At 51.6% G+C, this 26758-nt stretch overlaps 1 protein-coding gene across 1 annotated transcript; it reads right to left on the reverse strand.

Moving 5' to 3' along the window:
- On the reverse strand, window positions 1-26172 carry CNGB1 (cyclic nucleotide gated channel subunit beta 1). Its single transcript, XM_071814421.1, has 34 exons — window positions 25919-26172; window positions 25598-25655; window positions 25408-25465; window positions 25173-25302; window positions 24883-24925; window positions 24632-24710; window positions 24459-24540; window positions 24055-24094; window positions 23568-23718; window positions 23390-23465; window positions 22795-22831; window positions 19251-19425; window positions 18021-18125; window positions 16548-16671; window positions 16169-16211; window positions 15557-15627; window positions 15175-15409; window positions 13734-13863; window positions 12663-12761; window positions 11532-11689; window positions 11203-11382; window positions 10234-10442; window positions 9293-9343; window positions 9091-9177; window positions 8696-8760; window positions 8109-8231; window positions 7023-7164; window positions 6624-6783; window positions 5908-6005; window positions 5739-5822; window positions 5210-5328; window positions 4424-4570; window positions 3739-3934; window positions 1-2378 (listed from the first exon to the last, which is right to left on the reverse strand). Exons 1-34 carry the CDS (start codon window positions 26015-26017, stop codon window positions 2163-2165), a joined length of 3870 nt encoding a protein of 1289 aa, XP_071670522.1. The 5' UTR covers window positions 26018-26172; the 3' UTR covers window positions 1-2162.
- Between the last annotated feature and the right edge of the window lie 586 nt (window positions 26173-26758).

A 26758-nucleotide genomic window follows, 5' to 3' on the forward strand; every position in this document is an offset into this window, starting at 1 on the left:
TTACGTGACCTCTGAGCCTCTAAAAAGTTTATTGGAAAATCTGTGAAGCACACGTGGGGATTTACCGGCTCCATTGGTGCAGCAATGAGCAAAAAGACAGAAAGCAACTGGAATTTTGAAATAAGTCCACAGCAAACAAACGGTAATCTACGTGGTGTTTATTGTAGATGTAGTGAATTATGAAAGCCATTACAGCCCAAGATTTATTTAAACGTTTTTTTCTAAACCGTGTCAAATCATAGCAGCAAATCAGAACCCTAGCTTGACTTTTGCACATTTCCTCCTTTGCTTATATAACTATTTATCTAGTGAAAAAAAAAATGCTTTGTTCTTCCTACTGAAATCTTCTACCCTGCACGGAACTCCTTGCAAATGACTGAGGACAAGAAAACTTTAGGAAGGTTTGGGTGAGCCCAGGTTTTCCCCCGCAATGTTAAGGGCAGTGGTGGCTTCAGACCCTCCTGTGATATATTTGAGCTCATTAAATTTGTTTAAAAGAGAGAAAGCCACTGTTAATTAACACTAATATATATTCTAGCTTTTTTCCGTCACAGAAAACCACCTATTTCGCCAGAGAGAGGAAAAAATGCAATAAAATAAGAAGACGTTGTAGGAGGTGAAGATCAGCCCCAGGCTGCTGATGAGAAGAGGGATCACCCACCTCCGGGGACGGCGCCGGTGCTGACACCCATCAGGAACAGCCGGAGCTGTGGAACCTGCAGCACTGCTCACAAGATTTGCTGAACACCTGAAAAATCCCTCAGCCGCAGCTCCAGGGCTGCTCCCTGCAGCAAAACCTGCCCCAGCTTTTCCTCCAGAGGATGGAAACTGGCTCCTCTCAATGGAGCCAGCAGTGCCATGGAGACCTGGCCAGCCAAACCCAGCACCATCTCACCCACTAAGCTCTCGCTGGCGCAAGGTGTGAGGAAGGTGAGGAACTGGTGGTGTTGGTGGAAGATCGGATGCCTTGAGCCACCAGCTGGGCGTGTTGGCTGCTGACCAGGGGTTCACCTTCCCATCCAGCACCTGGTCCCAGCACGGCTGGGAGAGCACCTTCACAAGCACCCTGGTGCAGTGATGAGCAAGACCAGAGTGACTTCTCCATGGAAACAAGGCCCAGAGCCAATCAAGTGACCAAAAGGGGATGGAAATGTGGCAGGTCACTAAGTCCAGCAATGAGCACAGGGACCACCTGCACGCTTGTGTACACTTGTTTGCACGCTACAGGCTCTGGTCTGACTCTGAAACGCTGGTTGGAAGAGGACAGCACTTACTACACTTTTCTTTCCTGTCCCAGCTGGAAAGCAACACGGCTTCTCCGATCCTGCTCTCAGTTTATCCCTCCAGCAGCGGTAGGTTGGTGCACCTGTGGAAACCGAGGGCTGGAAGGGATCTCCAGGAACATCTCATCCAGGATTGTGCTTCTCCATCACTGAAAGATGTTCATCAAATCTCTCTGTAACAGCCACCAGTGATGGAGAGCCCACCACCTCCCCGGGGTGGGCGGCTGGCAGGAGCTGCTCTTTCCAGCAGCAAACCCAGGATGGTCTTGGTTAGGGTTAGGGTTAGGGCAGGGACCCTCGAACATCTTGCCATCTGTGAACACCAGAACTGACCTCGGCCTCCTCGTGACAGTAGGATTTGGTCTGTGATAGGCTTGTGAGCATAGTCCACATCTTTTTTGGATGAATCACTCTCCAGCTGCTGCTGGCAACCTTGAGCTCAACAGAGAAGCCTTTTTTTTTTCTTTTCTGGTTGTTCCTGGCCAAGTGGTGACTCAGCTGTCAGAGGTGAATAACTCTTCACGCTTTATCTGAACACTCATTAACCATCCAGAGCCATAAAAAGCAATTTCTTCAGGACTCCTTCTCCGTAAGGCTGGATTTTGAAACAAGAGGACTGGCCTGAGATTTAGCGGGAATGTTCATAAAGACGCTCAATAAAAATAGATCTCCAGAGCATGGAAACCTTGTATGGTTCTGGGTCATATGTCAGAGGGCTTTACCAACGGCGGGTGAAGGTCTAGGCAGAAAAGAAAGGCAGATCCTACGCGCAGCACCTAGCAAAGCCTACAGTCGCTGCATGAAAATCTTTAATGACAAAAAGCTTCTAACCCAGATGTTTACTTGACTCCTACTCCTGCCTCAGGACCTGCTTGATTTTCATTTCTCTTCTTTTTCTTCTTCCTCTTTCTCTGAAATCTCAGCAGCAAGGATTTCTTCACCCTCTTGTGCCGTAGAAATCACACGAATGGTGACTAAACTATCAGAAGATTTTGAGAATATTTCTTCTCCCAGGTGAGTGCGTGCTTTGTGGGAGGTGACAGGAGATCTCCGGTGCACTGGTGATTTGGGTGGGTCTGGACTGAAACTGGAACCCTGCGATCAAAAAAAACCCCAACACTTTAGGAGACCCTTGTCCACTACCCCCAACATCCGCGCTGTGCAAGGCAGGCGGGCGTTTCACAGTTTCACCACCCCGGACCTCACCATCAGGATGTCAGCTTGCTGCCAAAGACGACCCTTGTGACAAGGGCAGCTGGATTACACCCTACACATCTCGAGAGAAGTGCATAGAGATGCATTGAGCAGCGAACCTTCCTCACACCTCCTGCACTAGCTCTTGTCGTGCTCCTGAAGCATCTGGATGGGTTGATCCTGGCAAAAGCTTGGCAGAAGTGTTGTTGTGAGAGGGCAGCCCCAGATTGCCCTGTCCCAAAGCCTCCTGTAGAGAGGAGCCTCAGAAACCTCACCTACGGCTGTGCCATGGAGAGGGACATCCCTCTAATGGAGTCCAACAACCTCCATTAGTGGGGTTACCTCCTAACTCGTGCACCCTCCAGTGACGAGTTTTGTTGACACTACTATATGGAGCACACCTTAGGAAGGACAGGATAACAAGAGGCAGCTTCACTGCTGCCTTAAACTGGATATTTGTTAGTGTTAAGCAGCATATTGTGTGAAGCCTCGTCATGCTTCTGTGAAGGGCTGTAGAAATGCAGTTACGCTCAGCGTCTCCCTGGATATTCACCCAGCCTCAAGGCCACCGCGCGCTCCCAATCAGCTGCTCTTTCACCTCCTTTTCCACATACAGATGCGATACTCTGCATAGCTCCACGCTGGGAAGTGTAAAAACAAAGTCTACATGGTGATACAAGCATTTTTTAAGAGTTCGGCAGAGACACTTGGAAATAAAAACAAAAAAAGCAGTGCCACTTTCCTTTTCAGTTGCTAATGACAAAAAGTAAGATGGTTTGACTGCAGTGCACGCACAGCTGGCAGGACAGCGTGTCTGCTGTGAGCGTCTCTGCCCCAGCCGCGCTGTCAGAGCTCTGCAAGTATTGACTGCTCTGTGAATGCTGGATGCCAGCATCACCCTTTGTCCTGCCAGCACATCGATTAATTATGAGTGGCTCTGTCTCTGCAGCATGGAAGAGATGTTTGTCTGTGGCTGTAGGGCAGCTAGGAACTAGACTTGGGCTTAGCACAACTGGGCAAAAAGTCGATGTATTTCCTTTTTGTGTCGCAAAACAAACCCCTGTGGGACAATGACATTCTCCCAAAGCCATGTGTAAGATGCTTGACTGCCCCTTCCCGTCTGCCCACACTAGGTCAGACCTCAATGACCTGAGCTCGCTCTTTTAAGGTATCTTAATAGCAGTGTGTGGAGGTGGCTGGGGAGAGCAGCGATGTGGCACCTGACAAAGTAAAGCCGAATTGCCATCCTCCCTGCACTGACCTGTTTCTCCTGCATCGCCTTCAGCTCCTTCAGCCGCCACCGGAGCTGCGCCAGCGGCCCCTTGCCCCCCATCCTCCCTGTGGCAGCCAGGGCAGCCTGGAAGAGCTTTGGGGTGTCAGCTTTTGGGGGGATGATCAGTGTGTCTCCAGGTGCTCCTTTCTCATCTTTGGGTTTATTGTTGTTTTTCAGCATTTTCCTACAGCAAGGAAATGGAGAGATTATTTCAGTCTGGGAACATGTTATATTGGCTGGATTTTACCATATAGAAAAAGCAGACTTTGAAAGGACAGGGATTTTTTACATCTTAGGAAGCACAGAATAACAAATCTAGGTAATGCTAAAAACTAAAGTGAATATTTTAATCAATTTTTAAGTGAATGCAGTTTGGCCATGTTTGTTTCGGATTTGCATCCACTTTCAGCGCTGCAGCTTTGCGGCAGGATGAGGCTGGGTTGGGCCCCTCCGGCCCCCCCAGCCCATGGGGAGGGACAGGCCCCCTTTGCCAAAGAGCAGCAGCTCCAGCCTCACTCTCCTCTCCTCCTGGGGACTATGCCCAACGCCTGGCGACTGCAGCAGGAGCTTTCCCAGTGCTTGGCACAGAGAGAAATCTCCCCTGTGATCTTGAAATCCATTCTTGGCTTTTTTTAAAACCCCACAAGCTAGAAAGCAGCAGCCTGACACGCACTTCGCCTTCTTACGCAGCAGCTTCTGAGACTCTGGATAATGCACCAAAATCTCATTCAAGTCCTTTTTATCCAAAATGAAGAGGTTAGCAAAGCCATGAGCTACGACGTTTGCTGTTCGGCGATTTCCCCCTCCTGCTGCCAGCAAGCTGCGAGAGACACGGCAAGACATTAACGCTGTTATCAATAGACTCAGCACAACATCTGTAATTTAAAATCTCTCTTTTCCCATCCTGTCCCCTCATCTTTCTCTTTCAGAGGACTCAGAGTTTAATTTTCACCCCCGATTAAATTTTCTAAGCCCATTTTTTAAATAATGCTGGGAAATGCTGACATGGAGTGCTATATAAAAAATTATTTATTTACCTGTTTGAAGGTTTAAATATTGCATTTTACACCAGTTTACTGTCTGCTGGATTGTAGGGATGCAAACTCCGTCACTGTGTTATGAATTGGTACAGGACTTTACATGTCCATGAAATGGGCAGACTGATGGCTGGGGGGCTGTTGTAGTGAAACAACTTTTCTCATTCATTTTCCTATCCTTCCATATACTTCTGCTTACTGTCACTAGCTCCCCAGGCAGAAAACAGCACAATGACAAAAATAGTGAAAAAAAGCTGTAATTTATGCAGCAGATCAGTGCAGCAGATTTGTGTGGTCGCTCAGTGTTCGTGGCTCTCAATCACAAAGATTAACTACAGTGCTGCTGATCTCCTCACCTCCCACCCTCCTTGCCCAGAGTCCCTGAGGCATATTTCCATGCTCCCTGGCGATGCTTCACTCACCTGATTTCCCCAAACACAGACCCAGCTTTCAGAGTCACCAGCACGGTTTTGCCATCGGGTCCCCCCAGCACCTGCACTTGTCCCGCCTGGATGATGTACATCTCGCGGCCGATTTCTCCCTGCAGTGAAGATGGATGCTGTGTGGGGTGCCCAGAAATGGGAAGACTTTATGGGTGTCCTGACCTGCATCTTGCTGGAAACCCCCGTGACCATACTACCACCTCTCAATACACTTTGTCCTGTTGGTGCTCACTCCCGAGCGTCCTCATCTAAGCATCCCAAAGTCTCCTCCAGCTCAGCAGGCTCTGCCCTGCTCTCCCGCTGTTGGTGGCTGCAGCAGAAGAGCTCAGTCTTTGCACAAGACCAGCTGCAACTGAGGATGTTTTTGCTCTGAACTCCCTACCTCTGAAGTGGCTCGATGCCATGGTGATGGGCCAGGCCTGGCTTTCCCCACTGCACATTGCTCCTAGTGCCCTGAACAGACTGGCCGTGACACCGGGGATGGGAGGGCACTCGAGCGTCTCATTACCTTCTTACACACATAGTCATTAGGCAGGTAGACCACTGATCTGAGCCGCTTCAGCATGTCGAAGATCATCTGCCTGTCGCAACCCTGAGCCGAAACAAAGCCAACAGCACCGTTAGTCTGTGCCGGCATGCCAGGCTTTGCCGACTAGGACCTGTGCTGCTGGGGGTACCTGGAAGAGGGCCACTTTGCTCACGATGTTGTAGTTCACGTCGATGGCGATGTCCAGCCTCATCTTGTCCGGCAGCTGCACCAGCAGCTCCGACTCATCTGTGAGACACAGCAGAAAACTTGCTGTTTGCAGCACTTGACCCGAGTGTGTGTCCTGAGCATGGCAGCGGGAAAGCAGCCCATGTTTTGGTGGCGGTGGGCAGGAGCCAGCTTGCCCAGAAGGGTCTCCTGCAGCCTCTGCCCACCCAGTAACCTGCAGGTTTAAAGCCAGCAGGTGGAGGACCACCCTTTGCATTATCACTGCCCTGGGGACTCTCAGAGACAGACCGTGAAGCTCAAGCGAGCACCTTTCTTGCCCAGGAGAGAAGGCACAGAGGTCCTGGGTGATGATTTACTGGCAGGGTGAGCCAGTGGGTTTGCTGTTGGACACACTCTGGCCAGCAATTGCCAATCCCTGCCCTCTTCTCAGGGACAGGCGGGTGGGATGCTGAGCTCCGTGCACTGTGTGTGATGCTGGGTCACCAGGGTGCAGTGACACAGTGGCAACCTATATACTCTATGGGTGGGCAAACAAGCCTGTGTAAGCAAAGAGTAAAATAAGCCACCTCCCACCCCAAAACTGTACTGCTATTTGACAGTAATGTTTCAGCTCTGCAAAGCAACCACAGTAAAATACACGCAATGCAAGTGTTGATCCTCAGAGCAGTTGGATCTCACCTAGCATGCCTTGCGAATGCCACGTGTACTCGTACCACGTTTTCACCCGGTTCTGAACAGTTTTAGGGATTTTGTAGAAGTTCATGTATTTAATGGTACTGTCCATGCAGCTCCGATAGTAAGTTTGCCCTGCGGTAGCGGCGCCAACCACGTCTCTCATCTGAAGGGGAAGAAGAGGTGGAAGAGATGTTTTAAGTGCTGCCCCTTATCCATCACACAGATTAAGCATTCTAGAGCTGGTAAACTGAGTCCTAACAGCATCTGGCAAATACATTGTTTTCCACTGATGCTGAGCAGGTCCTTGCACAGGGAAAACAAACCTGGAGATGCAAACCTGTGGACCAACCCCACCAAAACCTTCCCCACCTGAGGCTGGAACCCCCCATGACTCCCACTCACCTGCCCAATCATGACAGAGAAAGCGAAGACACCCGTGAAGTAGTTCAGCAGCTGGAACACGATCTCAAACAGAGTCTTGGGATCTGGTAAACCCCCGATCGTGATGAGGGTTTTGACTGCCCAGTAGTAGCAACGGATGTAGCTGGGAGGAAAAGCAGAGGCAGCTTTGAAGGTGTTTCTGGTGTGAAGGCCTGTTTCACCCTCAGTACTGAGCTCACGTCCCCTAGCCACAGCAAGCCAGAGACCGCTGAGAGTAATTATGGGTGATGAAGTGAAAATTAAGGGGCTGCAGAGTCCCCACCACACTTGCAGGTGTTTCTGGTGATGCTACAGGAGCAGCGCGATATAGGGACCTGCCAGGAACCTCCATGCAGGAAACTCAGCTGCTCTGGCTACTCCCATTTTCTGCTTCTTTCAGAACCACTACTATAAACCAGCAATTTATTTTCAGCAACATTTACACTTTAAGAATTAATCAGAGGAAAAAAAAAAGGCTGCTAAATGAATTGTTACTCAGTGTTTTATTTTGCCCACGTTCTACAATGTGCAGGTATGGGCACTACGAGGCAGCATTCATCTCATGAGCTGAGTGCTCCCCCTGTGGCATCCATCATCGACAGTGCAATGAACATTAGACACGTGTATCCTGGAAATGCCACAGTGAGGGGACTGAGAGGACGGGGTGGCCACTGTCCTCATCTCACACCCCGGGAATGAGGGTGCTGGGCTGGTCCAAGGGTCCTGATACATAGCACCCAGGACACACAGCTTTGAGTCTCCATCCTGACCTGGCAGCAGGTCAACATGAACAGAAACAGGGCTCACACTGTCATCCTGCTCAGACAGGGGCTGTTTCCTTGTTTCCCAGCACCAGCTTCCCAGTTTTTCAGCCTCTTCAACCTGCCATCGCCTTCCACCTCTGACCAGATGCAGCCCTTTCCTCCTGCAGCACCGTATATTACTGCACATCACATAGTTTCTGTCCCTATTTCAGGGTTTTTTATGAACCCAGCTGCACTGTAACTCCTACCTCCTTGCTCCAGCTCATCACAGTGAGCTGCGCTATGTGAAAGCCCTGGCTTGTACCTGTTTCCTTCCCCATCATAGACCCAGGTGGTAGAGCCCAGTCCCTCGTAGGCTGATGCCCAGTAATAGAGGCAGGAGTTCACGTGCAAGCTGTACAGTAAATAGGCAGTGGTTCGAATCACTCTGTGGAGAAAAAAATAAAGAGGAGAGAGAGGGAAGGGAGATGATATGGTGCCTGCTGGGAGAAACACATCAGATTCCCCCCTGTATCACAAGGCACTTTGAAGCGATGAGCCCAGTGCTGACCATGCATGTCCTGGCAATGCAGGAACCACAGAGAACACAAAAATGTGGCCCCCACTGCTCCCTCCTGCAGCCCTGCGGCTCCACAAGCGCCTGAAAAAGCAGTTTATCTACTGGTGACCCCTCTTTACCACCAGTACCCCCATCCTCTCTGAATCAGAGAGGGATGATCCTACCCACATGGGCTCCAGGACCCCACATCCCACCTGCATGGGCCAATGCCCGTGTCAGCCCGTCCAGGGACAGTGAGAAAATACATCAGAAACCGAGAACGAGTGCACAGCCAAGTGAACCCTCTTCCCCAGCAGCAAACAGCAACTCTCCGCTCCCTTCCTCCCGCTCACCTGTAGATGTAGGCCTTGCTCAGGATGGCCTCCAGGCGGTTGTTGAACTCGAAGAAGGCCATGTACTGGGAGGAGAAGGAAAGCAGCATGCTCCAGCTTCCCGTGACATTCCCATGAACCCCCAGTTCCCCTCCGTGTCCCTCCTGCAGCCCCCCTGCCACAGACAGGTTTGGCTCCATCTATAAGTGCCCTTTTACTCAAACACGAGTGTGTTTTAGGATTGAAATGAAGTATTTGACTAACAGCCCTGCAAATCCTTTGTCTTCCCATGCATTTTTCAATCCTCCTGTCATTATTGATGAGTCTGGCAAGCCACAGCTTACCCTGACCAGTGTGGGACCCCTTCATATCCACTGCAACTGGTGTTCTGCCTGATTCTGTAAGCTCCAACTCACCTTCAGACAGCGAGGAAAGCGCAGGAGTGGGTTGACACCAACTTTGAAGTAGAAGAAATCCAGGGGCAGGAGACAGACCACATCCATCTGAAACCCGCACAAAGAGAGAAACCTCTGTGAGGACCTGCAGGCATGGTGAGGTGGAGCTGCAAGCCGTGGTTCAGATTAAAGATTCAGATTAATAAATAAAATTATGTCAAACCTTAAAGCGCTGTGATCGCAAGTAGTTCTCTTTCATGGCCTTTTTATCGGTCTGGTTGGGAATAGGAGGGGGAGAGAGAAAGGAAGAGTGATCATCACTTGCAGAAAGGAAAGTCATGGCCAACATGGTCCTACCTGGCTTTCCTCTTCCGCACCACAACAGAGCAGATGGTTCCTCCATGCCTGGGAAGGGGAGCAGAGCAAGAGGAGCAGGAGAAGACCTGGCCCTATGCTATCTTCCCATCCTATCTGGGGACATCCTGCACTCGCTTTGCACCCAAGACAAAGCACATCGCAGTGCTAGCACCACAAAAGTCAGAGCTTACAGGAGAAACCTCCCCATCTGAGCATTTGCATGGGCCATGGGAAGGCTGTACCCTCAAGGTTTTATTTTTCACAGCTTACTTGATTGGATATGGAAATGAAATCAAGGGTTTTCACTTATCTCAGGTGCATGATCTATGCATTCAGATTGCAATTGCTTTTGTTATATTGTTAATGCATTCTGCTTACCTATGCTCCTGAAAATTAAACCCGGAGTTTATTACACCGTCAGCTCACGTTCAGCAGTGTATGGCTGTGCCGGGGCTGGTCAGTGTGTACCTCACCACATCACCGGCAGGATTGTGCCGTGGATCAGCACCCACTGAGCATCCCTACCCAGGAACAGGGCTGGCATGAACAAAATGTTTTCTAGATGTGTTAGCATTGATTTTAGGGGAAAATCCATATGTTTGGCCAGCCAAAAAGACTGCTGGTTTATCTGCTACATGGCAGGAGAGATGCTTGCAGTCCTCCAAGAGTGGACACAGCCCTGATGGCCACAGCTGTGGTGGGATTCAGAGCTCAGTGACCAGCACCATCCATGCCACTCGGGGTGGTGGGGATAGGAGGTCCCTGCAGCTGGTCCCCAGCAATGGGACGTTATGTGCTGCCACTCACTATTATGTCTCCCCCCTGAACAAACTGCAGCCGGGTCTGAAAGACGAGGATGTCCAGCAGATAGATGAGGTCACAGAGGTAGTCCACGAGCAGCCAGCAGTGGATGTTTCCCGGTGTCTGGTAGGGGAAAGCCCAGCGGACGGGGATCAACCAGCAATTCCAGTTCCAGGCCATGACAACGAAGAAAAGCCACAGCACGTACATCAGGTCTGTGCACAGGGAACAGCAACATGATCAGCCAGGCACATGTGCCTCATCTGGGTGAATCCACCACGCAAAGGGGTTCTCATCCCCTGACCTGCCCTGGACACACAGAGGAAACCTGCAGGACGTCTCGTATCGAGAGCATTTAATTGCAAGTGAGCTGGGCTCTAGATGCAAAGTGAATACCATCAGTTGCAGAGCACATTGATTTTTATCAGAAAGTCTCTTCTAACTTTGCTGACTCAACTAGGTTTGCTCTTGCTTTGCTCCCACAACAATGACTTTCTTGCTTTGCTTTTCTCCCCGCTGAGGCTGTGCTGAGCCCACTGCTGGCTGCCCCAGCCTGGCGGCTTTGAAATGGCTGTGAAGTAACAAGGACTAAGGAAGGAGCTGGGTTCCTGTGGGGTGTCCAACAGACAGTGGATTTTTCTGTTGTGAATTTTATTTTTATTTGGGGCGTCCACACCACAGAGACAGTGTTTGCCCACTTAAAAGTCTGAAAAGCAGTAGGTGGCTACCCTTTCCTTGCCTGGTCAGGCTCCTGACACCCACAGCTGTCGGGAAGTATTTAGGAAAGCCTGTGCACTGCAGGGAAATCTAAAACTCTGGGGTTTTTTTTCAGTAGACAGGTGTAAGCCAAGTTGATCCTTCCTTATTTGTCCTCTCTTCTCTACAAGGTCACATCTCTTACACCTCCTCCCCTCCTTACCCCTCTCCCACAGCCCCACCAGCTTGCCCCCAGCCCACGTGTGCTCCACCACTCACTGGTGAGCGGGTCGATGCTGCTGGGGAACCGGTAGTTTTTCAGGCGGTCCAGCCAGGGCTGGTACTTGAAGGTGCAGCACAGCATCTCGCAGTAGTGCTCATCGCCCCCTGGCTTGTCCCCCTCCGGCTCTGCTGCCGGGGGAGGCACTGGTGCTGCCGCAGGCGCTGGCTTGGCCGGGGCTGGAAGAAGCCACACAGTTCTTTTAAAGGGCAGAAAATCTCACTTCAATTTAAGATCTTTAAATTGTTAGTAAAGCAGCTGTCTTCCTGAAAACACAGCATGTGTGGGCACCCAGCAGTTAAACACTCCCAGCCCAACTCAAACTCACAAGCTGTAGGGCTCTCGTCGTCCGAGGTGACATCAGGGTCAGTCAGCTTCTCCTTCACCTTCTCGGTCCTCTCTTTGAAGAGCTTCACCAGCTCCTGGAGCCGGTTGTTGATGACGGTGCTGCTCACGCTCGTGGCTGACCCGATGCGCTCGGGCAGGCTGTGGGGAGATCATGCAGATAGGAAAGCCCAACGGCAGGTTCACGACCCATTTTTTAACCTACAGCATCCCAAATTGGGATTTACCCATATTTATTTGGCTATTGTGTAATCAGAAGAACACAAGTTAAGGTGGTTTCAGTAAAATACCATCAAGCAGGGCCAGCCTGAGCCTCGCCCTTGCCCTGGGGTGTGAGATGCCCTCAGAGGGATGTGGGAAGGACCAAGATCCCAGGCTTGATTGTATGTGCTTGGGAGAAGAAAAATTTTTGGAAGAAGTATGCAGTGAAAATATGTACCAGGCCCCTGAATTTATAAGCTATACCACCTTTTTGCAGCCTCTTTATTAAATCTAGGTTTGATTCAGATCAGGATGCTTTTCCTAGCATGACTGAGAACAAAAGCAAGCTCATTTGCCATTGCTCCAGGTTGGTTCATTGTGATAACTGGCACAATGATTTCTGCCCAGGAAGAAAGCAAAATCCCGCACCACATGGAGGTACAGATCCTCCCTAAGTCTTGGCGTCCCAGGGGGACAGCTGGCTCAGAGGCCGTGTCCTGGGGCTGCAGGGAAGCCAGGGCCTGGGGTGCACGGAGGACAGCTTCTGCTCATGTCCTCCGTAGAAGAAAAAGGTTTTCTCCATAATCAGCAAGAACAAAGTGTCCCTATCATGCTATAGCATATGCAAATCTCAGGTGCATCTTCTCTGTGGTTAAACCTAGTTGTAAGGAGAATATTTCTACATGGATACAGGAAAAACAAGAGAGCAATTTCTGCTCCAGGGAGCATCGTGATTGTTATTTCTGGAAAGGAGGTGCATTACTCATTACACAGCGCAAGTCTTGCTGCGGGCACGGCTCCCTCTCCATTTGTTATCCCAGAACTTCTGGGATCTTTGTGATTTCCACCCAAGCCCCAGGATCTGAACCCCTAGGAGCTCAGCTTGTCCATAGCCCATGGTACCCCCACGCACCTCTCCTTCTGCTCCCTGTCCCAGCCCAGCAGCCCTCGGGTGGGCGACTGGATCACCAGTTCCTCGGCCAGAGCATCTGCTGGGGCCAGCAGCTTCCTCCTGTGGACACAAACACAACGACTGAGGCTCAGTTTGTCTCCCATCCTCAGCCAGCTTCTCTCCCTCCTCCTGCTCCTCCTTCCAGGTCAGTTTTCCATTTCCCCTCCTCCTGTCACTGTCGATTTTCTGCTCATTTTTGAGGTTGCCTGAGGTCAATGGGAGGAACCCACCCTGCTCATTTGCTGATAAAGCCCTATTTTTCACAATGGGAGTGGTAAAATACTGGCCCAGGTTTCCCAGAGAGGTGGCGGATGCCCCATCCCTGGAAACATCCCAGGCCAGGCTGGACGGGGCTCTGAGCAACCTGATCTGGTGAAGATGTCCCTGCTCATGTCAGGGGTTGGACTGGATGAGCTTTGAAGGTCCCTTCCAACCCAAACTGTTCTCTGATCCTATTTCTTCCTGGGCACCACTGAGCCCATGGCTGCACAGGCATGCAGCCACCCGGCCCACTTTGCAACCCGTTGTGGGCACCTGGCAAGGTGCACAGAGGGTGGGCACCGCTCCGTGCTTATCCTCAGGGCTGCACCGCCACACCACTGCACTCGAGAAGCAGGCAAGGAAAATGCAGTGCCAGTAAGGTGGAGCAAAAAAGCAAAATCTGGGAAAAAAAAGGGAAGGTACAGGGGACACCACCTGGCTCTGAGCTGGCTCTGTAACACCTTAAACCTCTGAGACAAAGAGTGAATTGCAGAACAGTGAGTACATAACTTGGATCCTCTAATGGGATTTTTTTCCACTGGTACATCAAGACTTTAAACAGTATCTCCTACAATATGAAGCAACCCAAGAAACACATAGCTAGTGGAGTACACGTCAATCAAGTAGAAGCTAAAGGTATCACCCTGTCTTGCTGTCCAAATCTTCCCAAAAGGGGTTGCTCCATCTGGTTGCGTACATTTTCCTGTACCAGCATGGTCAGAGGGGTGAGACCCCCTGGGAGCTGGGGACCACGCCTGGGCAGAGCCGTACCTGGGGGTTGCCGGTGCCGCACCAGGCACTGCCAGCACGTTGGGAGTGCCGGGCACTGGTAAGTGGGTACCGTCCTCCACCGCATCGCCTCCGCCATCCGCATCCTTGCTGCCCAGGGTGGGGTAATTACCTGGCCCATGGAGAAGGACAATAATTGCAGGTGAGAGGTGTGCAGGGCCCAGCCTGCAGCCGGGATCAAGCCCCAAAAGCCCCATTGCCTCTGCAGAGCTGCCCCCAAACCCCAGAGAATGCTGGAAGGACTTTCCTTTTCCTTCTATTCACTTCTTTCTCTCAACAGTTTGGAGCATTTATTTCTCCTTTATTTTTTTTTTTTCCCCAGTTTTTAACACTATAAGAAGTGCCATCTGCTTCCCTTCTGCTATCCCAGCATGCAGTGATTGTAACTACTCCCTGCAAGTGCTGGGTCTCTGTAGTTTAGAAAATGATGGAGACAAGGATTAATTACCGGCTGCAGGTATTACGCAGGAACCCAGGATTTCCAGCTGTAGACCTCCCTGTCAGAGTCTAGAAAATCTCCTGGGTCTTCTGAACAAAAACATATGGATTGTGCAATCTCCAGATTACAGGAGCATTTGCTTTTAATGCAGAATAATGCACTATTTAAATAAGGACTTACAGCTTCTCTCTTTTGCAGGGGTAACAGCTGCTTCCTGCACAAGCCAGGTTCGAAGCAGGAAGCCTGGATGTGTATAGTGGGTAAGGAAAGATGCCAGTTGCCCAAGGGTGCTGGGGGTAATTTTGGCTATACTCCCCACCAGCTGGGCTGGGAAGTGTCATCCCTTTTCTTAGCTATATAACCAAATGAATTAGTTCCTGTGGAATTTCTTCTAAGGGGGATTTTCACACATCTGATGTAGGACCAGTGGATCAGAGTGTGGCTTGATCAAGTCACCAAGAAAAGGCCTGTTTGGGTCGCAAAATTAAAATCCCATTGCGCGCAAGAAAAAGCAGCAGAATTTGGCTTGTTGGTTAGAACCAAAGCAAAGCTCCAGAGACATAACTTGTACTTCTGGGTTAAAAGGCAGAAAATGGTGAACTGCAAACCTTCATCTTACCATCCTCTTAGTATGAGTCGATTGCATGAATGCTGAGGAGAAAACTGTGTGTGCAGCAGATACTTAACTCTCTGCCTGTGGGTCCTTAGGAAGAGTTTTTGGCCAAACAGGTCAGAACATACAGCATATAACATAGGGATATTGGCAAACACTCTCTAGGGGTTAGCTGGAAAGGCACATAGCGATCAGGTGGAAGCAGAAAAAAACATGAATTTTGTTCTCCAGCCTCTGTGCTGCAACATGAAGCGAGCTTTTATTTATTGATTTTTTTTTCCTAAAAGCAACTACTTCAGGGGTAACCCCTTGCCCCGCCTCCCCACCACCAAGCGATGCAAGCCCATCATCAAAGCTGACGTCTCTAATACCTAGCGGGGATTGCTCCTCATTGCAAAAATTGGGGTTGACAACTCCAGCCTTTGGCTTGCTGGTGACAAGGACAGGGATGCGGCAGGCAGCGGCGGCTCGGTAGCTGGGGACATTGGGGAGCTGCTCTAGCACGCCGTGGCCGGGAGGGGAGGCGTCCCCGCCGTCCAGCGGCTTGTCATGCACCAGCCGATCTAGCTCGACGTCCCGGGCGCGCATGGCCATGCTGCTAGGCGCCTAGGTGCTTCAAGCAAAGGACAAGGCATCGGAAGCTGCAATAAAACACAGAGTGGTTTGAGACGGGGCGGTTGTGTCAGCGCTGCTGGGGTTTTGGTGCCGCTCACGGATGTCTGTAGTGCAGGACAGCAGCGGTGAGCATCCTACTGTGTGCTTTTCTACCTTCTCTGTAAGACGGGGGTGCTCTGCAGGGCTGCACGAGCAGAGAAATCTCCAGCCTGTACCAGGGCGCAGGTTAAACCGTCTCTTGTGCAACTCCCTGATGTCAGTGGAGTTACGCCAGGACCTGCTTTTGCTCGCTCAGGCTGCATTGGGAGCTCAGTACCTAAGTTTTATTACCAAGCTGTTACCTTCTAAAAGGTTTTATTAAAATGCACTTTATGCCACTGGTTATTTCCCAAACTGAGCAAAGCGGTAAAGAAAATCCTTTTTATCCCCTCTACATTCTTCAGCTGAAGAAGAAACTCTTATTTCACATTAGAGGTTGCTTAATCAACTAGACTAAGTACTGCGTAAGCAGCAGCCTTTCCGAACTGGCTCCAGCTGATGACAATATTGCCATCACGCCGTTCCCACGGGATGCTTTAAGCCAGTGAAAAGCCCTGACTGCCCACGCAGCCCCACGCTGCAGAAATCTCAGAGTCCTACTCCCAGCCCGCGGGCAGTGGGGAGGAAGAAGCTGCACTTGGCCCTCACAGAGCATAATGTTATCTGCTTCAGTTTCTCCTAATTTCACATTACACTGCTATATTATCATACCTTCAGCATCAGTCTCAGCAGCTTCAGCTGTTTCCTCTTCCACCTTCAAACCAAGAAAAAAAGCCATTTTAAGGAGAAAAATACCTGCTGTGCCAGGAAAAGAGCAGACTTCGCAGCTTGATATTCCCTGACTATCCATCAGCCTCTCAGCTGGTTGTTCAGTGCCAGCATTTTGGGGTAAAAGCATCCCTCGGTGCACAGCTCCGGAGACGTTCAGAGATGGGGATATCTCAGTGTGTAACATCCCCAGCGTCCATCCCGGTCCCTGCTCCTCACCAGGGCACTGTGTCCCCCCAGACAAGCTCTGAGCCCCCCCAGCATGCACAGGGCAGTGAGAGCTCACTGCAGAGCTGAGCCCAAGCAGGGAGCGATGCTGTACCTGTACAAAAGCACCTTCCAGATCACTTATCTCAGCTTCTTCCAGCTGCTCAAACCTGAGGGCCTCCTCTGCGAAGTAGACACCATCCACACCCTCGTCAGCGGTGAGACAAGGTGATGGGGCTCTGGATGGGACAGATCAGAGACAGGAGCCCGAGCTTGCTTTGCCCTTCCTGAGGTTGCGCACATTGTGGACAGGGGGCAACATGTCAACAGGGGGGACATCATGTCAATAGGGATGATGCATGGCTCTCCCACTTTCAGGGAGCACTGCTCCTCCAGCTGTGCTGCAAACCACATTTACAGGCAAACGATAGCACAGAAATCTGAGTTTAATACAGCAGCAGTACAAAAGAAATTGCTCCGTAGATCAGAAGGCACTTGGAAAAAATACTACATGGGAGACCAGGTAAGAGGTGCATAAATAATGCAGGGCATTGCATGTGCATACGCAAAAATTGCATATGCAGAAAGACACAGGCAGTATATTTCTGCCACTGTGCATAAAAATCTCTCATATGATTAAAATTTGCCAAATAAAAAGCCAAGAGCCTAATTTCCAGGGAGGGCTGCCCCGCAAGCATCATCTGAATCCCACGTTTTCCTCTGCAAGACATCACCAGGATACATAATTCTCATTTTCCTTCAGCAACACTCAGAGAACCCAGCTCTGCCGTTCTGACAAAAGGTGCTCACAAGCTCAATTTTATCAGTCGAATATCAGAGAAAACCACTAAACCAAGCGGAAATATTTTTCTGATACCATCTAGACCAAAGTCACCACGGATACCAGCTGACGATAACTCGGATATTTCCTACAACACAAAAAAAGTAAAATTGTACCTACTTGTATTAAGTGGTATTTGCAGGTACAATGTATAATCCTGTCTTTAAATTCAGCTCTGAAATACTCATAACAATCCCAACTGCCCTGAATTAATGGATATGGCTTTAAATGATGTGGTCCATGTCCAGGAGCCGGCTGCTCGCAGCTCCCTGTGAAGGCACAAGCCGGGGCTTCTGCTCGGCTGAGGGAGGGGATGGCCGGGGCTGCGGTTGCTACGGGCGGCCGCGATGGAGATAAAGCCGGTGTCACCAGGAGACACTCGCCTGTCACCAGGAACCGCGTCAGCAGCAAGCCCTGGGGTGAACCGGTTTGTGAAAGCATCGCTCCCAAACCCATTCCTCCTTAACGTGTTCCTCCCAAACACATCCCTCCTTAACGCATCCCTCCCAAACACAACCCTCCCTGGCGCATCCTTCCCTAGCGCGTCCCTCCTGAACACATCCCTCCCAAACACATCCCTCTGTAGCTCGTCCCTCCCAGGCACCAGGCTGGGCAGCCCAGCACTGCCAGGAGGAGTTCGCTCATTCACGGCTGTTTCAGCCTCTCCGGCTTGTGAATGCAGCTGAAACAACAACTGTGTTCGCGCTTGTTTCCAGCAAAGCCATAAAGGCAACAGGACCCACTCACCCTGTACTCTCCTCCGCCGCCTTCTCCTCCTCCTCTTCCTCCCCCTCCTCCGCCTTTTCCTCTTCCTCCTCCTCCTCGGCAGCACTCAGGGAGCACAGCCACAACCTGGCGAGGAGAAACTCATTAGAGGAAATCCAAAAAGTACATCTGAACCTCGCGATAGGAGCACATCTTGGCTCTGCATTCCCTTTGGCCAGAGGTGCTCTGCCTCCATCCCCCAGCCAACACTTTGCGGAGGAACACGCTCCGGCACATTTAGCATACGCTGTTTCACAGCCCATTAACGTCTGCAGCCTCGAGAAGAAAAATGGGAAAAAGTTTGGGAACACAAAACCAGAGTCCTTGAGCCTTCAAATTCCCCCTGTGCCATGGGGAGAGCAGGAGTTTAGGGATCACTGTTGCTGATTTTGACCAAAACCTCCTTGTTAATGAAATCCAGCCTCCAGAATAGGATGTGCTTCCCACCCACAGCTTCTTAGGCTCATATACTAAGGGGAAAAAAAATCTTAAAAATATTTTTATAACATGTCGAGTGTTTTCTGGCTGAGCAGAAGAGAGCTCTGTTGAGTGAAGGTGGCTCTGGGCATCGTTTGTGCTTAGTGCAGTCGTGCATCACCCATGTCAGAGGTGGGGACTGCTGTGTACACCCTTCTCTGCACATGTGCTGGGCTCAGGGAGTGTTTTGGGGGGCTGCCAAATCCTTTGGGAGTGTGCATGGACACCTCTCATCCCCCTGCTGCAACACATCCTGCTTCCAGCTCTGAACACATTGCCCAGCCCTCAGGAGGACCTCAGCAAGGCTTTCTTTTGGAAGACATAAGAAGAATTGCATAGAGAAGACTGCCATTTCCAAATATCATGAAAGTCAGATGTGCAGTTGATGGAAATGAGGTCCAAACTCTCTTGCCTTAGGGCTAAAAATCTACTTACAGGAAGCCTAAGCAGAGCATCCTTCAGCTGTCCTCTGCAGGCAACGTGAAGCATTGCATCCGTGGCTCTGCCACTGCCTGCCCCAACCCAAATCTCAACACCAGAAGGAAAGGCTGTTTGCTCAAACACTTTTTGGGTCCTTCTGGTGCCCCCTTTGTCGGAAACAGGCACCTTGGCTGCCTGCTGCCAGCTCTATCAAGGAGGGATGCCCAGGGATGTGCTCATCCCCTCCCATGGCCGCCATGCTAGTGGCCGGAGAGCCTACAGAGCTGCCCATCCACGGCATCTCCCTTTTCCTGCCTGGTTTCTTCTTCCTGAGGTTCCTCCTGGATGGGGGGAAGGAGACAAGCATCTGTCACCAGCTCAGCCTCACGACCCCAGGCCATCATCTCGCAGGTGGCTTTGTTAATCCACTCATCAGTGATCTCTTCCAGGATGAGGTCGGTCTCCTCAGGTTCCCTGGGGACAATGTGAACTGAAATAGAAATGGGGAAAGGGAGGTGATGAAGCAAGAGCAGCACATTTTCGAGAAGCCAGGGAAGATCCCACGTTTCAGCTGCTTGATGCAGAGGTGTTGCCACATGCTGGGACTGAAGCACCTCTCAGACCTCTACAGGTCCATTACCCCGAGCTGTGCCGGACAGATGCCTTGGGCTCTTTTGCAAGAAGGGAGAAAATACACCATTTTGTGCCAAGTGTGTCCAAAGCCCTATGAAAACTATAACCCTTTGCGTGCAAATATCTGTTGGCTTCCCTACACACACAGCAGCCTCCACCAACAGACGATGTGTCCCATCTCCAGGCCACATTTTGACTTTCCTTGCAAACAGAAGCAGACATGGGAAGAGCTCAAAGCCTTTCACCTTGTGAACCCTGAGCAAAACACTGCACTAGCACAGCCCAAGGACCTTGGCTTTGCAGAGCAAGACTCAATGCAGAGCCCACATTGAAACACCCCAAGTACGACATCACGTCCACTCTAAACACTCCACTGGGTACAGTGTAGGAAGCATTCCACGTGGCCCAGTTTCCCAGCATCATTGGGGAAAACCCATTGATGGGTTACTGGGGAGGCTGGGAGAGCAGCTCCAAAGTGAAGAGCGCAGGTCTGACCCACAACCAGCCCGCTCTGTGTCCCGGGGGTTCCCACCCCACCACTCCAGGCACAGACCAAAGAAACATGAGGAGGAAGCGCTACTGTAAAAACAGTTTATTTTGAAGTCTGCCTGACAACAAAACTTACATGTCCACAGCAAAGCTGGTAGGAAACTTGCAAATTTGACTACAGAAAGGCAGGAAACCCACCCATGATGCCCACGCTGCCTTTAACTCACTCCCTCTAGATCTCCATTAATTAAAATGCAGGACATCAGTGAGGTGGCTTTTAAAATACATCACAACTTCTGGATACATTATATGAAAATGTGGTAAATACTAAAACTGTAGCCTGGTACCAGTGGGTTTCATTATAAACACAGAGGATGGGGCTCAGGCTGGTTACTTGGCTCATGACTCGTAGTTACATCTGCCTACATCATCCTAAAGAAATGCAATAAGACAGTGGGAGACCTTGTCGTGGTCTTTCTATGTGTCAAGGAGGTTTGTATAAAAGCTGGAGAAAGACTTTTTACCAGGACCTGTAGAGATAAAACAAGGGGCAAAGGTTTTAAACTGAAAGAAGGCATATTTAGATTGGACATAAGGAAGAAATGTTGTATGAGAAGAGTGATGAGAAAGTGGAACAGGCTGCTCAGAGAAGCTGTGGATGCCCCGTCATTGCACGTGTTGAAGGCCAGGCTGGAAGGGGCTTTGAGCAACCTGGTGCAGGGGAAGGTGTCCCTGCCCATGGCAGAGGGGTTGAACTGGATAATCTTTGAAGGTCCCACTTAACCCAAACCATTCTGTGGCTCTAAGATCTGTATCAAAACCTGGGGTGCAGGGTCTCTCACCCCATCCAGCCCAGCCTGCCTGCACCCTCCAGGCTGGAGAGATCCCCAGAGCCCCTTCCCTGCCAGGACACTCCTGCTGCTGCGTCTTGTGCTGCATGCCAGGAGCTGTGAGCTTCGTGAGGGAGCTGCCATAGTTTGGGGTGAGAAGAGTTTGGGGTAAATTCTCCTATAAGGAGAGACCAGGCAAAAGCTTTTAACCATTAACTCCTACCTATTCGCCTAGAGAATAACCTCACCCTGCATTTGCTGCTGCAAACCAGAGCCCTTTCCACTTGCTGGGAGAAAACAGTTAATGGAAGAAAAGCAATAAGAAGCTGACAAGAGCTTAAAGAAGTTTATAACATTATACCTGGGAGAAAGAAGTCAACTAAAAGAAGCCTGTGGGATACAGCTGGGGGTCTCAGGGGTGAATATTCAGATGCCAGTGGGAGTTTGAGAGGGCCAGGGGAGGTTGCAGCAAGAGGCTTTCTGCCTCCAAGGTGTCCTGAGTGATGCTTTTCTACTCTCTTATAAAAGCTCTCATCTCACGGACATCATCCTGCAAAACCAATAGTTCCAGTTCCTGGAGCCAAGAGGGAGCTGGGATGGGACAGCCCTGGGAGCAGGGACACACAGCCTGGGGTCCCTGTTGTCCCGGCTGGGAAACAGCTAGAGACCATCTGCAGGTTCCCCTTCGCTTTTCCTCCCCAGCTGTGCTTTCTCCTCAGGTTGGTCTCGTTTGGTTGTGGGAAAGGCTGGCTCACCATGGTCTTCGTTTTCCATTTGTTTCAGAGGCACTAAGCCCCTTTGCCCCCTGAAACAAAAGGAGAAGGAAAACATTAATGAGCGTGCTGGCAGTTTGGTGCCAGAGCAAATCTCTTGCTCAACCCAATTGCTCCCTTCCTTGGGCAGATTAAGTGACCTTGAGATGCCTCAAAGCACCGAAGATCTGTAACACAAGCCAGCCGCCCACAAAGGCTGCGAATGCCCCACATATGCAGCAGCATCCCGCTCATTTTGCCTTTTTCCAAGGTCCACAGCAGTGCTCAGGTCTCCAGTTTGTACAAACTTGTGGAGAAATGCCTTTCTGCAGGATTTCCCACTCTGAGATCCCACCAAGTGTCTGCTGCCTTGGCGGGAGCATCCTCCCACACGTTCCTGGAGGAATAAACAGCTTCTGTGTTCTGCGGCGGGTACCATGGCCTGACCAACTGCTCCTCCCTGGGGACAGCACATGTACGGGGCTGCCTGACATCCCTCCTGTCCCATGCAGCTGTGGAAGCAGCCGTGGTTCCCAGCCAGGATCCCCGCTTTGCTCAGCATCCCGCAACGTGGCCGGCATGGGGAGCCAAGCCTGGTTGCCTGCAAAGCCGACGCTTGCTCCCCTCCACAGGGAGGCAAGCAGCAGTGTGAACCCTGCAATGCTCTCCTACAAACATACAGACTCACACTGAACACACCTAATCCCAGGATTTTGTTTTCCTGGAGTACCTTCCTAGACCACGTTCAGCAAACACCCTTTGGCTCAAAAGCAAATGTGCCAAAGGGGGTGATTGAATTCCCTTGTAATTCTTTGATCGAATCCCAGCAGTTTGGCAAACATCCTCCGGCACAGCTTGAGGACAGACCTTGATGTCAGTGCTAACCCCAAAACCCGGGACCTGAGGATATGGGATGCTGGACTCAGAGAGACTCCCACAGGTTGAGTTTTACCAAACCCAGGCCACGACCCCAGATCTGCTCCCACTTCTCAAGCTGCAACAGCCTCTCGTGGCTTCCCTGGGGAATTTCAGGGGCTCCCACGAGGCATCCACAGCAGACCAGGGAATAAAAGCCACCAGCGGCCCCTCTTCCCAATAACCACGGTCTGACCTCAGACAAGTTTACTGGCATGGTGAGATGGAGCAATCACTTACTTTCTTCCACAGGACTCGAGGTTGCCACAGCCACTCCCTGTGCAGAGGAAAAGGGAAACGTGAGAGTGTTTCCTATTTTCAGTAAACCTAAATTTTTACCCTAAATGCCCAATTTTCAGTAAACACGGTCCTTTTACCCTAAATACCCCATGTGATTTCTAAGGGCACGTCAGATGGCTTGGCTGTGGGCGTGAGCATTCCCACACATGATGGAAAAGGGCAGGAGCACGTCAATGAGCTCGCCTGGGTGCAAGGCAAGGACAGGAGAGCACGTAAATCTGCTGCTGCTGCTTCTCCCGAGAGTTGGACCACAGGTGGGTGAGATGCCAGGGCCTGGACACCACCTGATGCCGCACAGAAAGGCAAGGAGACAGCAAAGAAAATACACTATGGGCAGTCTCAATGTTTAGAGTCCAAATCCTGGTTTTCATCAGCTAAGCAGGTTGTGGGGATTTGTTTTTTGAAGGAGCTAGGTGACAGCCCTAAGTGCAGCAGATGCTGGCACTGATTTGGTGACATCTGCATGGCAAGAGATACCCTCCTGGCTGGGGACATGGTGTTCATGCACCCTTTGCCTGCCCAGCAGACAGCATACCTGTGCATCCTGCTTCTCCCTGGTCACTGGCTGTGGCATCACCTTCTCCAGCCCCTGGACAAACCAGGCAAACATCCTGGTGACCAGAAACCACCGTCAGACCTAGCTGCCGGAGCCTTTGCTCCCACAGCAGCCACTCCGGCCACGGTACCCACACAGGAGTTGCCACCATGGTTACCTGCTGCCATCCCCAGCCAGGGACTGAGGGATGAGGGTGGCCGCCGGCTCTGGCTGCCCCTTGGCCGCTGCCGGCTCCACCGCTCCCGGCATGCTCTGAGCGGCTGAAACACTGCCTTTTGCCTTTGCCCGGGTTTTAGTCCCTTTTGTGCCTGCTCAGGTTTATTCAGAAGGAGAAAGTGGACAGGTAATGCAGTGGTGATCTTATCAATTGTTGAGGAAGGGAAGCAAGCAAGGACAGGCTAGGGGGACCTCCCTGGCAGCTTCTCCCCCAGGGATGCAGTCTGGGATGGGGACACAGGTGGTTTGGGGCCAGATGTATAGGGGCAGTGCCATGATGCCAGGACATGGTGTGCCCACCCGTCTCAGCATCGTTGATACTATGGGGCACAGGGATGGAGGGCAGCTCCAGTGCTGCTGCCTGCACCCAGGTTCTCGAAGGCAGTGTCCCTTCTGAAGGTGCCACCCGGGAAAGGGGAATTGCTCACCTCCCATCGTGGCTTCACACTTCCGCTCCTTTGGCTCCGGCTGCAGAGGGACAAAGGGATGGATGGATGTGGCCCCACACCACTCTGGGTGGGCACGTCCCACTCCCCAAGGGGGCCCACATGGACAGCCCCACACACCCTTCACTGTGGTTTCAGCCCCATTTCATTGACGAGGACCACTAAAGCCTGGTGTTGGTGGCACCAGTGGGTCCCGAATGGAGGATCCTCCAGCATACGGTCAGGTCAGAGAGCACCAGGATGGAACCTCAAGGTCTGTCTTTTGCTTTGCTGAATTCCCCTGGGGTTTTCCTTCCCAAAGCCCCAGCCAGGGTGTGTGGGAGGATGGGGACCCCACTCCTCCATCACCTCTGCCACCTGGTTTCCCCAAGCCTGGCAGTGCTCACCTCTGGCTTTTTCAGCACCTCCGGCTGCGGGACCATCCTCTCGAAGCCCTGCGCCAGCCAGCTGAGCACCCGCGCTCCTGCCCTGTGGGGACAGTGTGCCACAGTCAGGGAGCTCATCCTGCACCTCTCTCCTGCCCTCCCGCATCCCCCCGCCAGCCTCCTCAGGGACCCACCACTCCTTCTCGCCGGTATCTAAGTCAGCCTCGGACTCACAGCCATCCAGCTCATCCTCCTGATCGAAGGGGGTTATCTCTGCAAGGGGAGCAGTGCTGTGGGGATGGGGGAGAGCTGGGACTCCTGGTCCCCCCAGCACCCAGCTCAAGGGACCAATAGCACCAGCATCACTGACCAGGGAAGTGGGATGGGGAGAATTCCAGAAATGCCCCTGGGATGCTGCAAGATGCAGACTCCCGGCTCTCCTTACCCAGAGCATCCTCTTCCTCATCCTTGAGGATCTGGACCTCTGTCTGAAAAGCCAAACAGACTGTCATCCACCCAGCAGCCAGCATGGGGGCTCATCCTGCCAGGCAGGGAGGGAAACCTGCCCTTTCCCTAAGGATGGATGAAGGCAGAAGCCCATGCAGTGCAGGATAGTGCTCCATGTTCTCACAGGGAGAGTGATAGAAAGAAATTAAAAAAAATTAATAATAAAGAAAAGGTAAAAAGAGCTGGAAGCTCAAGTACAGCAGACCATAGTCCAAATCTGTCACCTACCTGATCAGGAACATCGATGCTTGTCTCGAAGCTCTTCCCAAGCCCCTGCAGCGTCCCCGGGGCTGGGACTGGCTGGGGAATCACCTTCTCCAGTCCCTGGGAGATCCAGGAGAGCACACTGCTCCCCACGCTGCCAGGGAAGGAGGCGAGTCAGACTGGGACACCCCATCCCAGGCACCCAACACCCGACCGAAAGCAAAATGGTGTTGCACGCTGGAGGGTGCAAGAGTGATACCTCTCAAACACAGAGCCTGGGTCCTCAGAGACCGCAAATCCCACCTTCTTTTCCACTTCTTCAATGGCAGCAGGAAAACAAACCAAGAAGTTTTCCCATCACTGCTCAGCTAGTGCAGATGGGCAACCACTGGAAGAGGAACAATGACCCTCTACCCAAGCCCACCCGTTCCCCCACTGCAGGGGCTTACCCTTGGTGTGTGCATGGTCAGCAGCATCCCCAGGGCCACCAGCCTTTCCTGTCGGTGCCTTTGGGGTAAAAAGCAGAAGGTGTCAGAGTGTGAGGTGCAGGGGACAGTGTCCCCCACTCAAAGGTGGCTGCGAATCCCAGGGGCTCCCCATCCTTCCTGCTGCCATCAGAGGGGGGAATGTATCCTGGCCCACATCCCTGCTGAGAATGCTGTTGAGCATGGCTGAGTGTCGCAGTGCCGGGGCTGGATGCAGAGGTACTGGACATCTCTCAACCAACCTCATGGGGTTCCCAGTACCTCCCAAACTGGCTTCCCACTCACCTTAGCTGGCTCGGGTTCCCGAACTGGGGCCAGGGGTGTCTCCTCTGTCAGATGGGGCAGCGGGGGCTGCGGAACCACCCGCTCGAACCAGCCCAGCATCCAGCTGCCTGCAGGGAGCGAGGATGGGTCTCCAGCCGGCGAGAGGCCAGTAGTGGTGGTGCACGTTCCCTGGGGAACACTGGGTGCATCAGCCGCTCACGCTGTCCCCAGGGCAGCCCAAAAGGTCCTTGGTGTCCTTTTGTTTCCAGGTCCTGCTTGGGAAATGCAGCACTGCAGCACAGCCAGACCAAACCCGCTCAGCCCCTGACCTCTTGCTGTTATCATGAGCAAACTACACCCTCTATTTTAAGCACGCAGACTTAGTTAAACTTGCTTTTCCCAAATGTAACTGTTTATTTAGGATTTTTTTTGCACAATCCTCAATGGCTAGTCTCACACAAGGAGAAGTGTTTGTGAAGCCAGAGCAAATAGATCACAGAAACTGTGATGCTCTGCTCAGAGTCCTTTATGTTAACCCTCAGTTTTCATTTGAGGGATGAAAAACAACAGTAATTTGAGTAGAATTTGTTTATGGACAAGTTCACACCCCAACACACGTATGAACTCGTTCTGCCCTTAGGAAACCACTCTGCTCCATCACCTTTCAGCCATGGTGGCCACTGGGGCAGGCACTTACCTGGGGCCCTGGGGAGGGTGGCAGAGGCAGCCAGCACTGACTTGCTTTGGCCGCTGTGGTGTTCATGGGGTAGGTAAAAATAAGATGTGGCAAAGCAGGGATTCAACTCTCCAGGCTCTGTTTGCTTGCTGGTTTTGGATCCCCCCCATCTCTTCTTGGTGTGA

Source organism: Patagioenas fasciata, chromosome 13, assembly GCF_037038585.1.
Source record: "Patagioenas fasciata isolate bPatFas1 chromosome 13, bPatFas1.hap1, whole genome shotgun sequence".
NCBI classification, from domain to species: Eukaryota; Metazoa; Chordata; class Aves; order Columbiformes; family Columbidae; genus Patagioenas; species Patagioenas fasciata.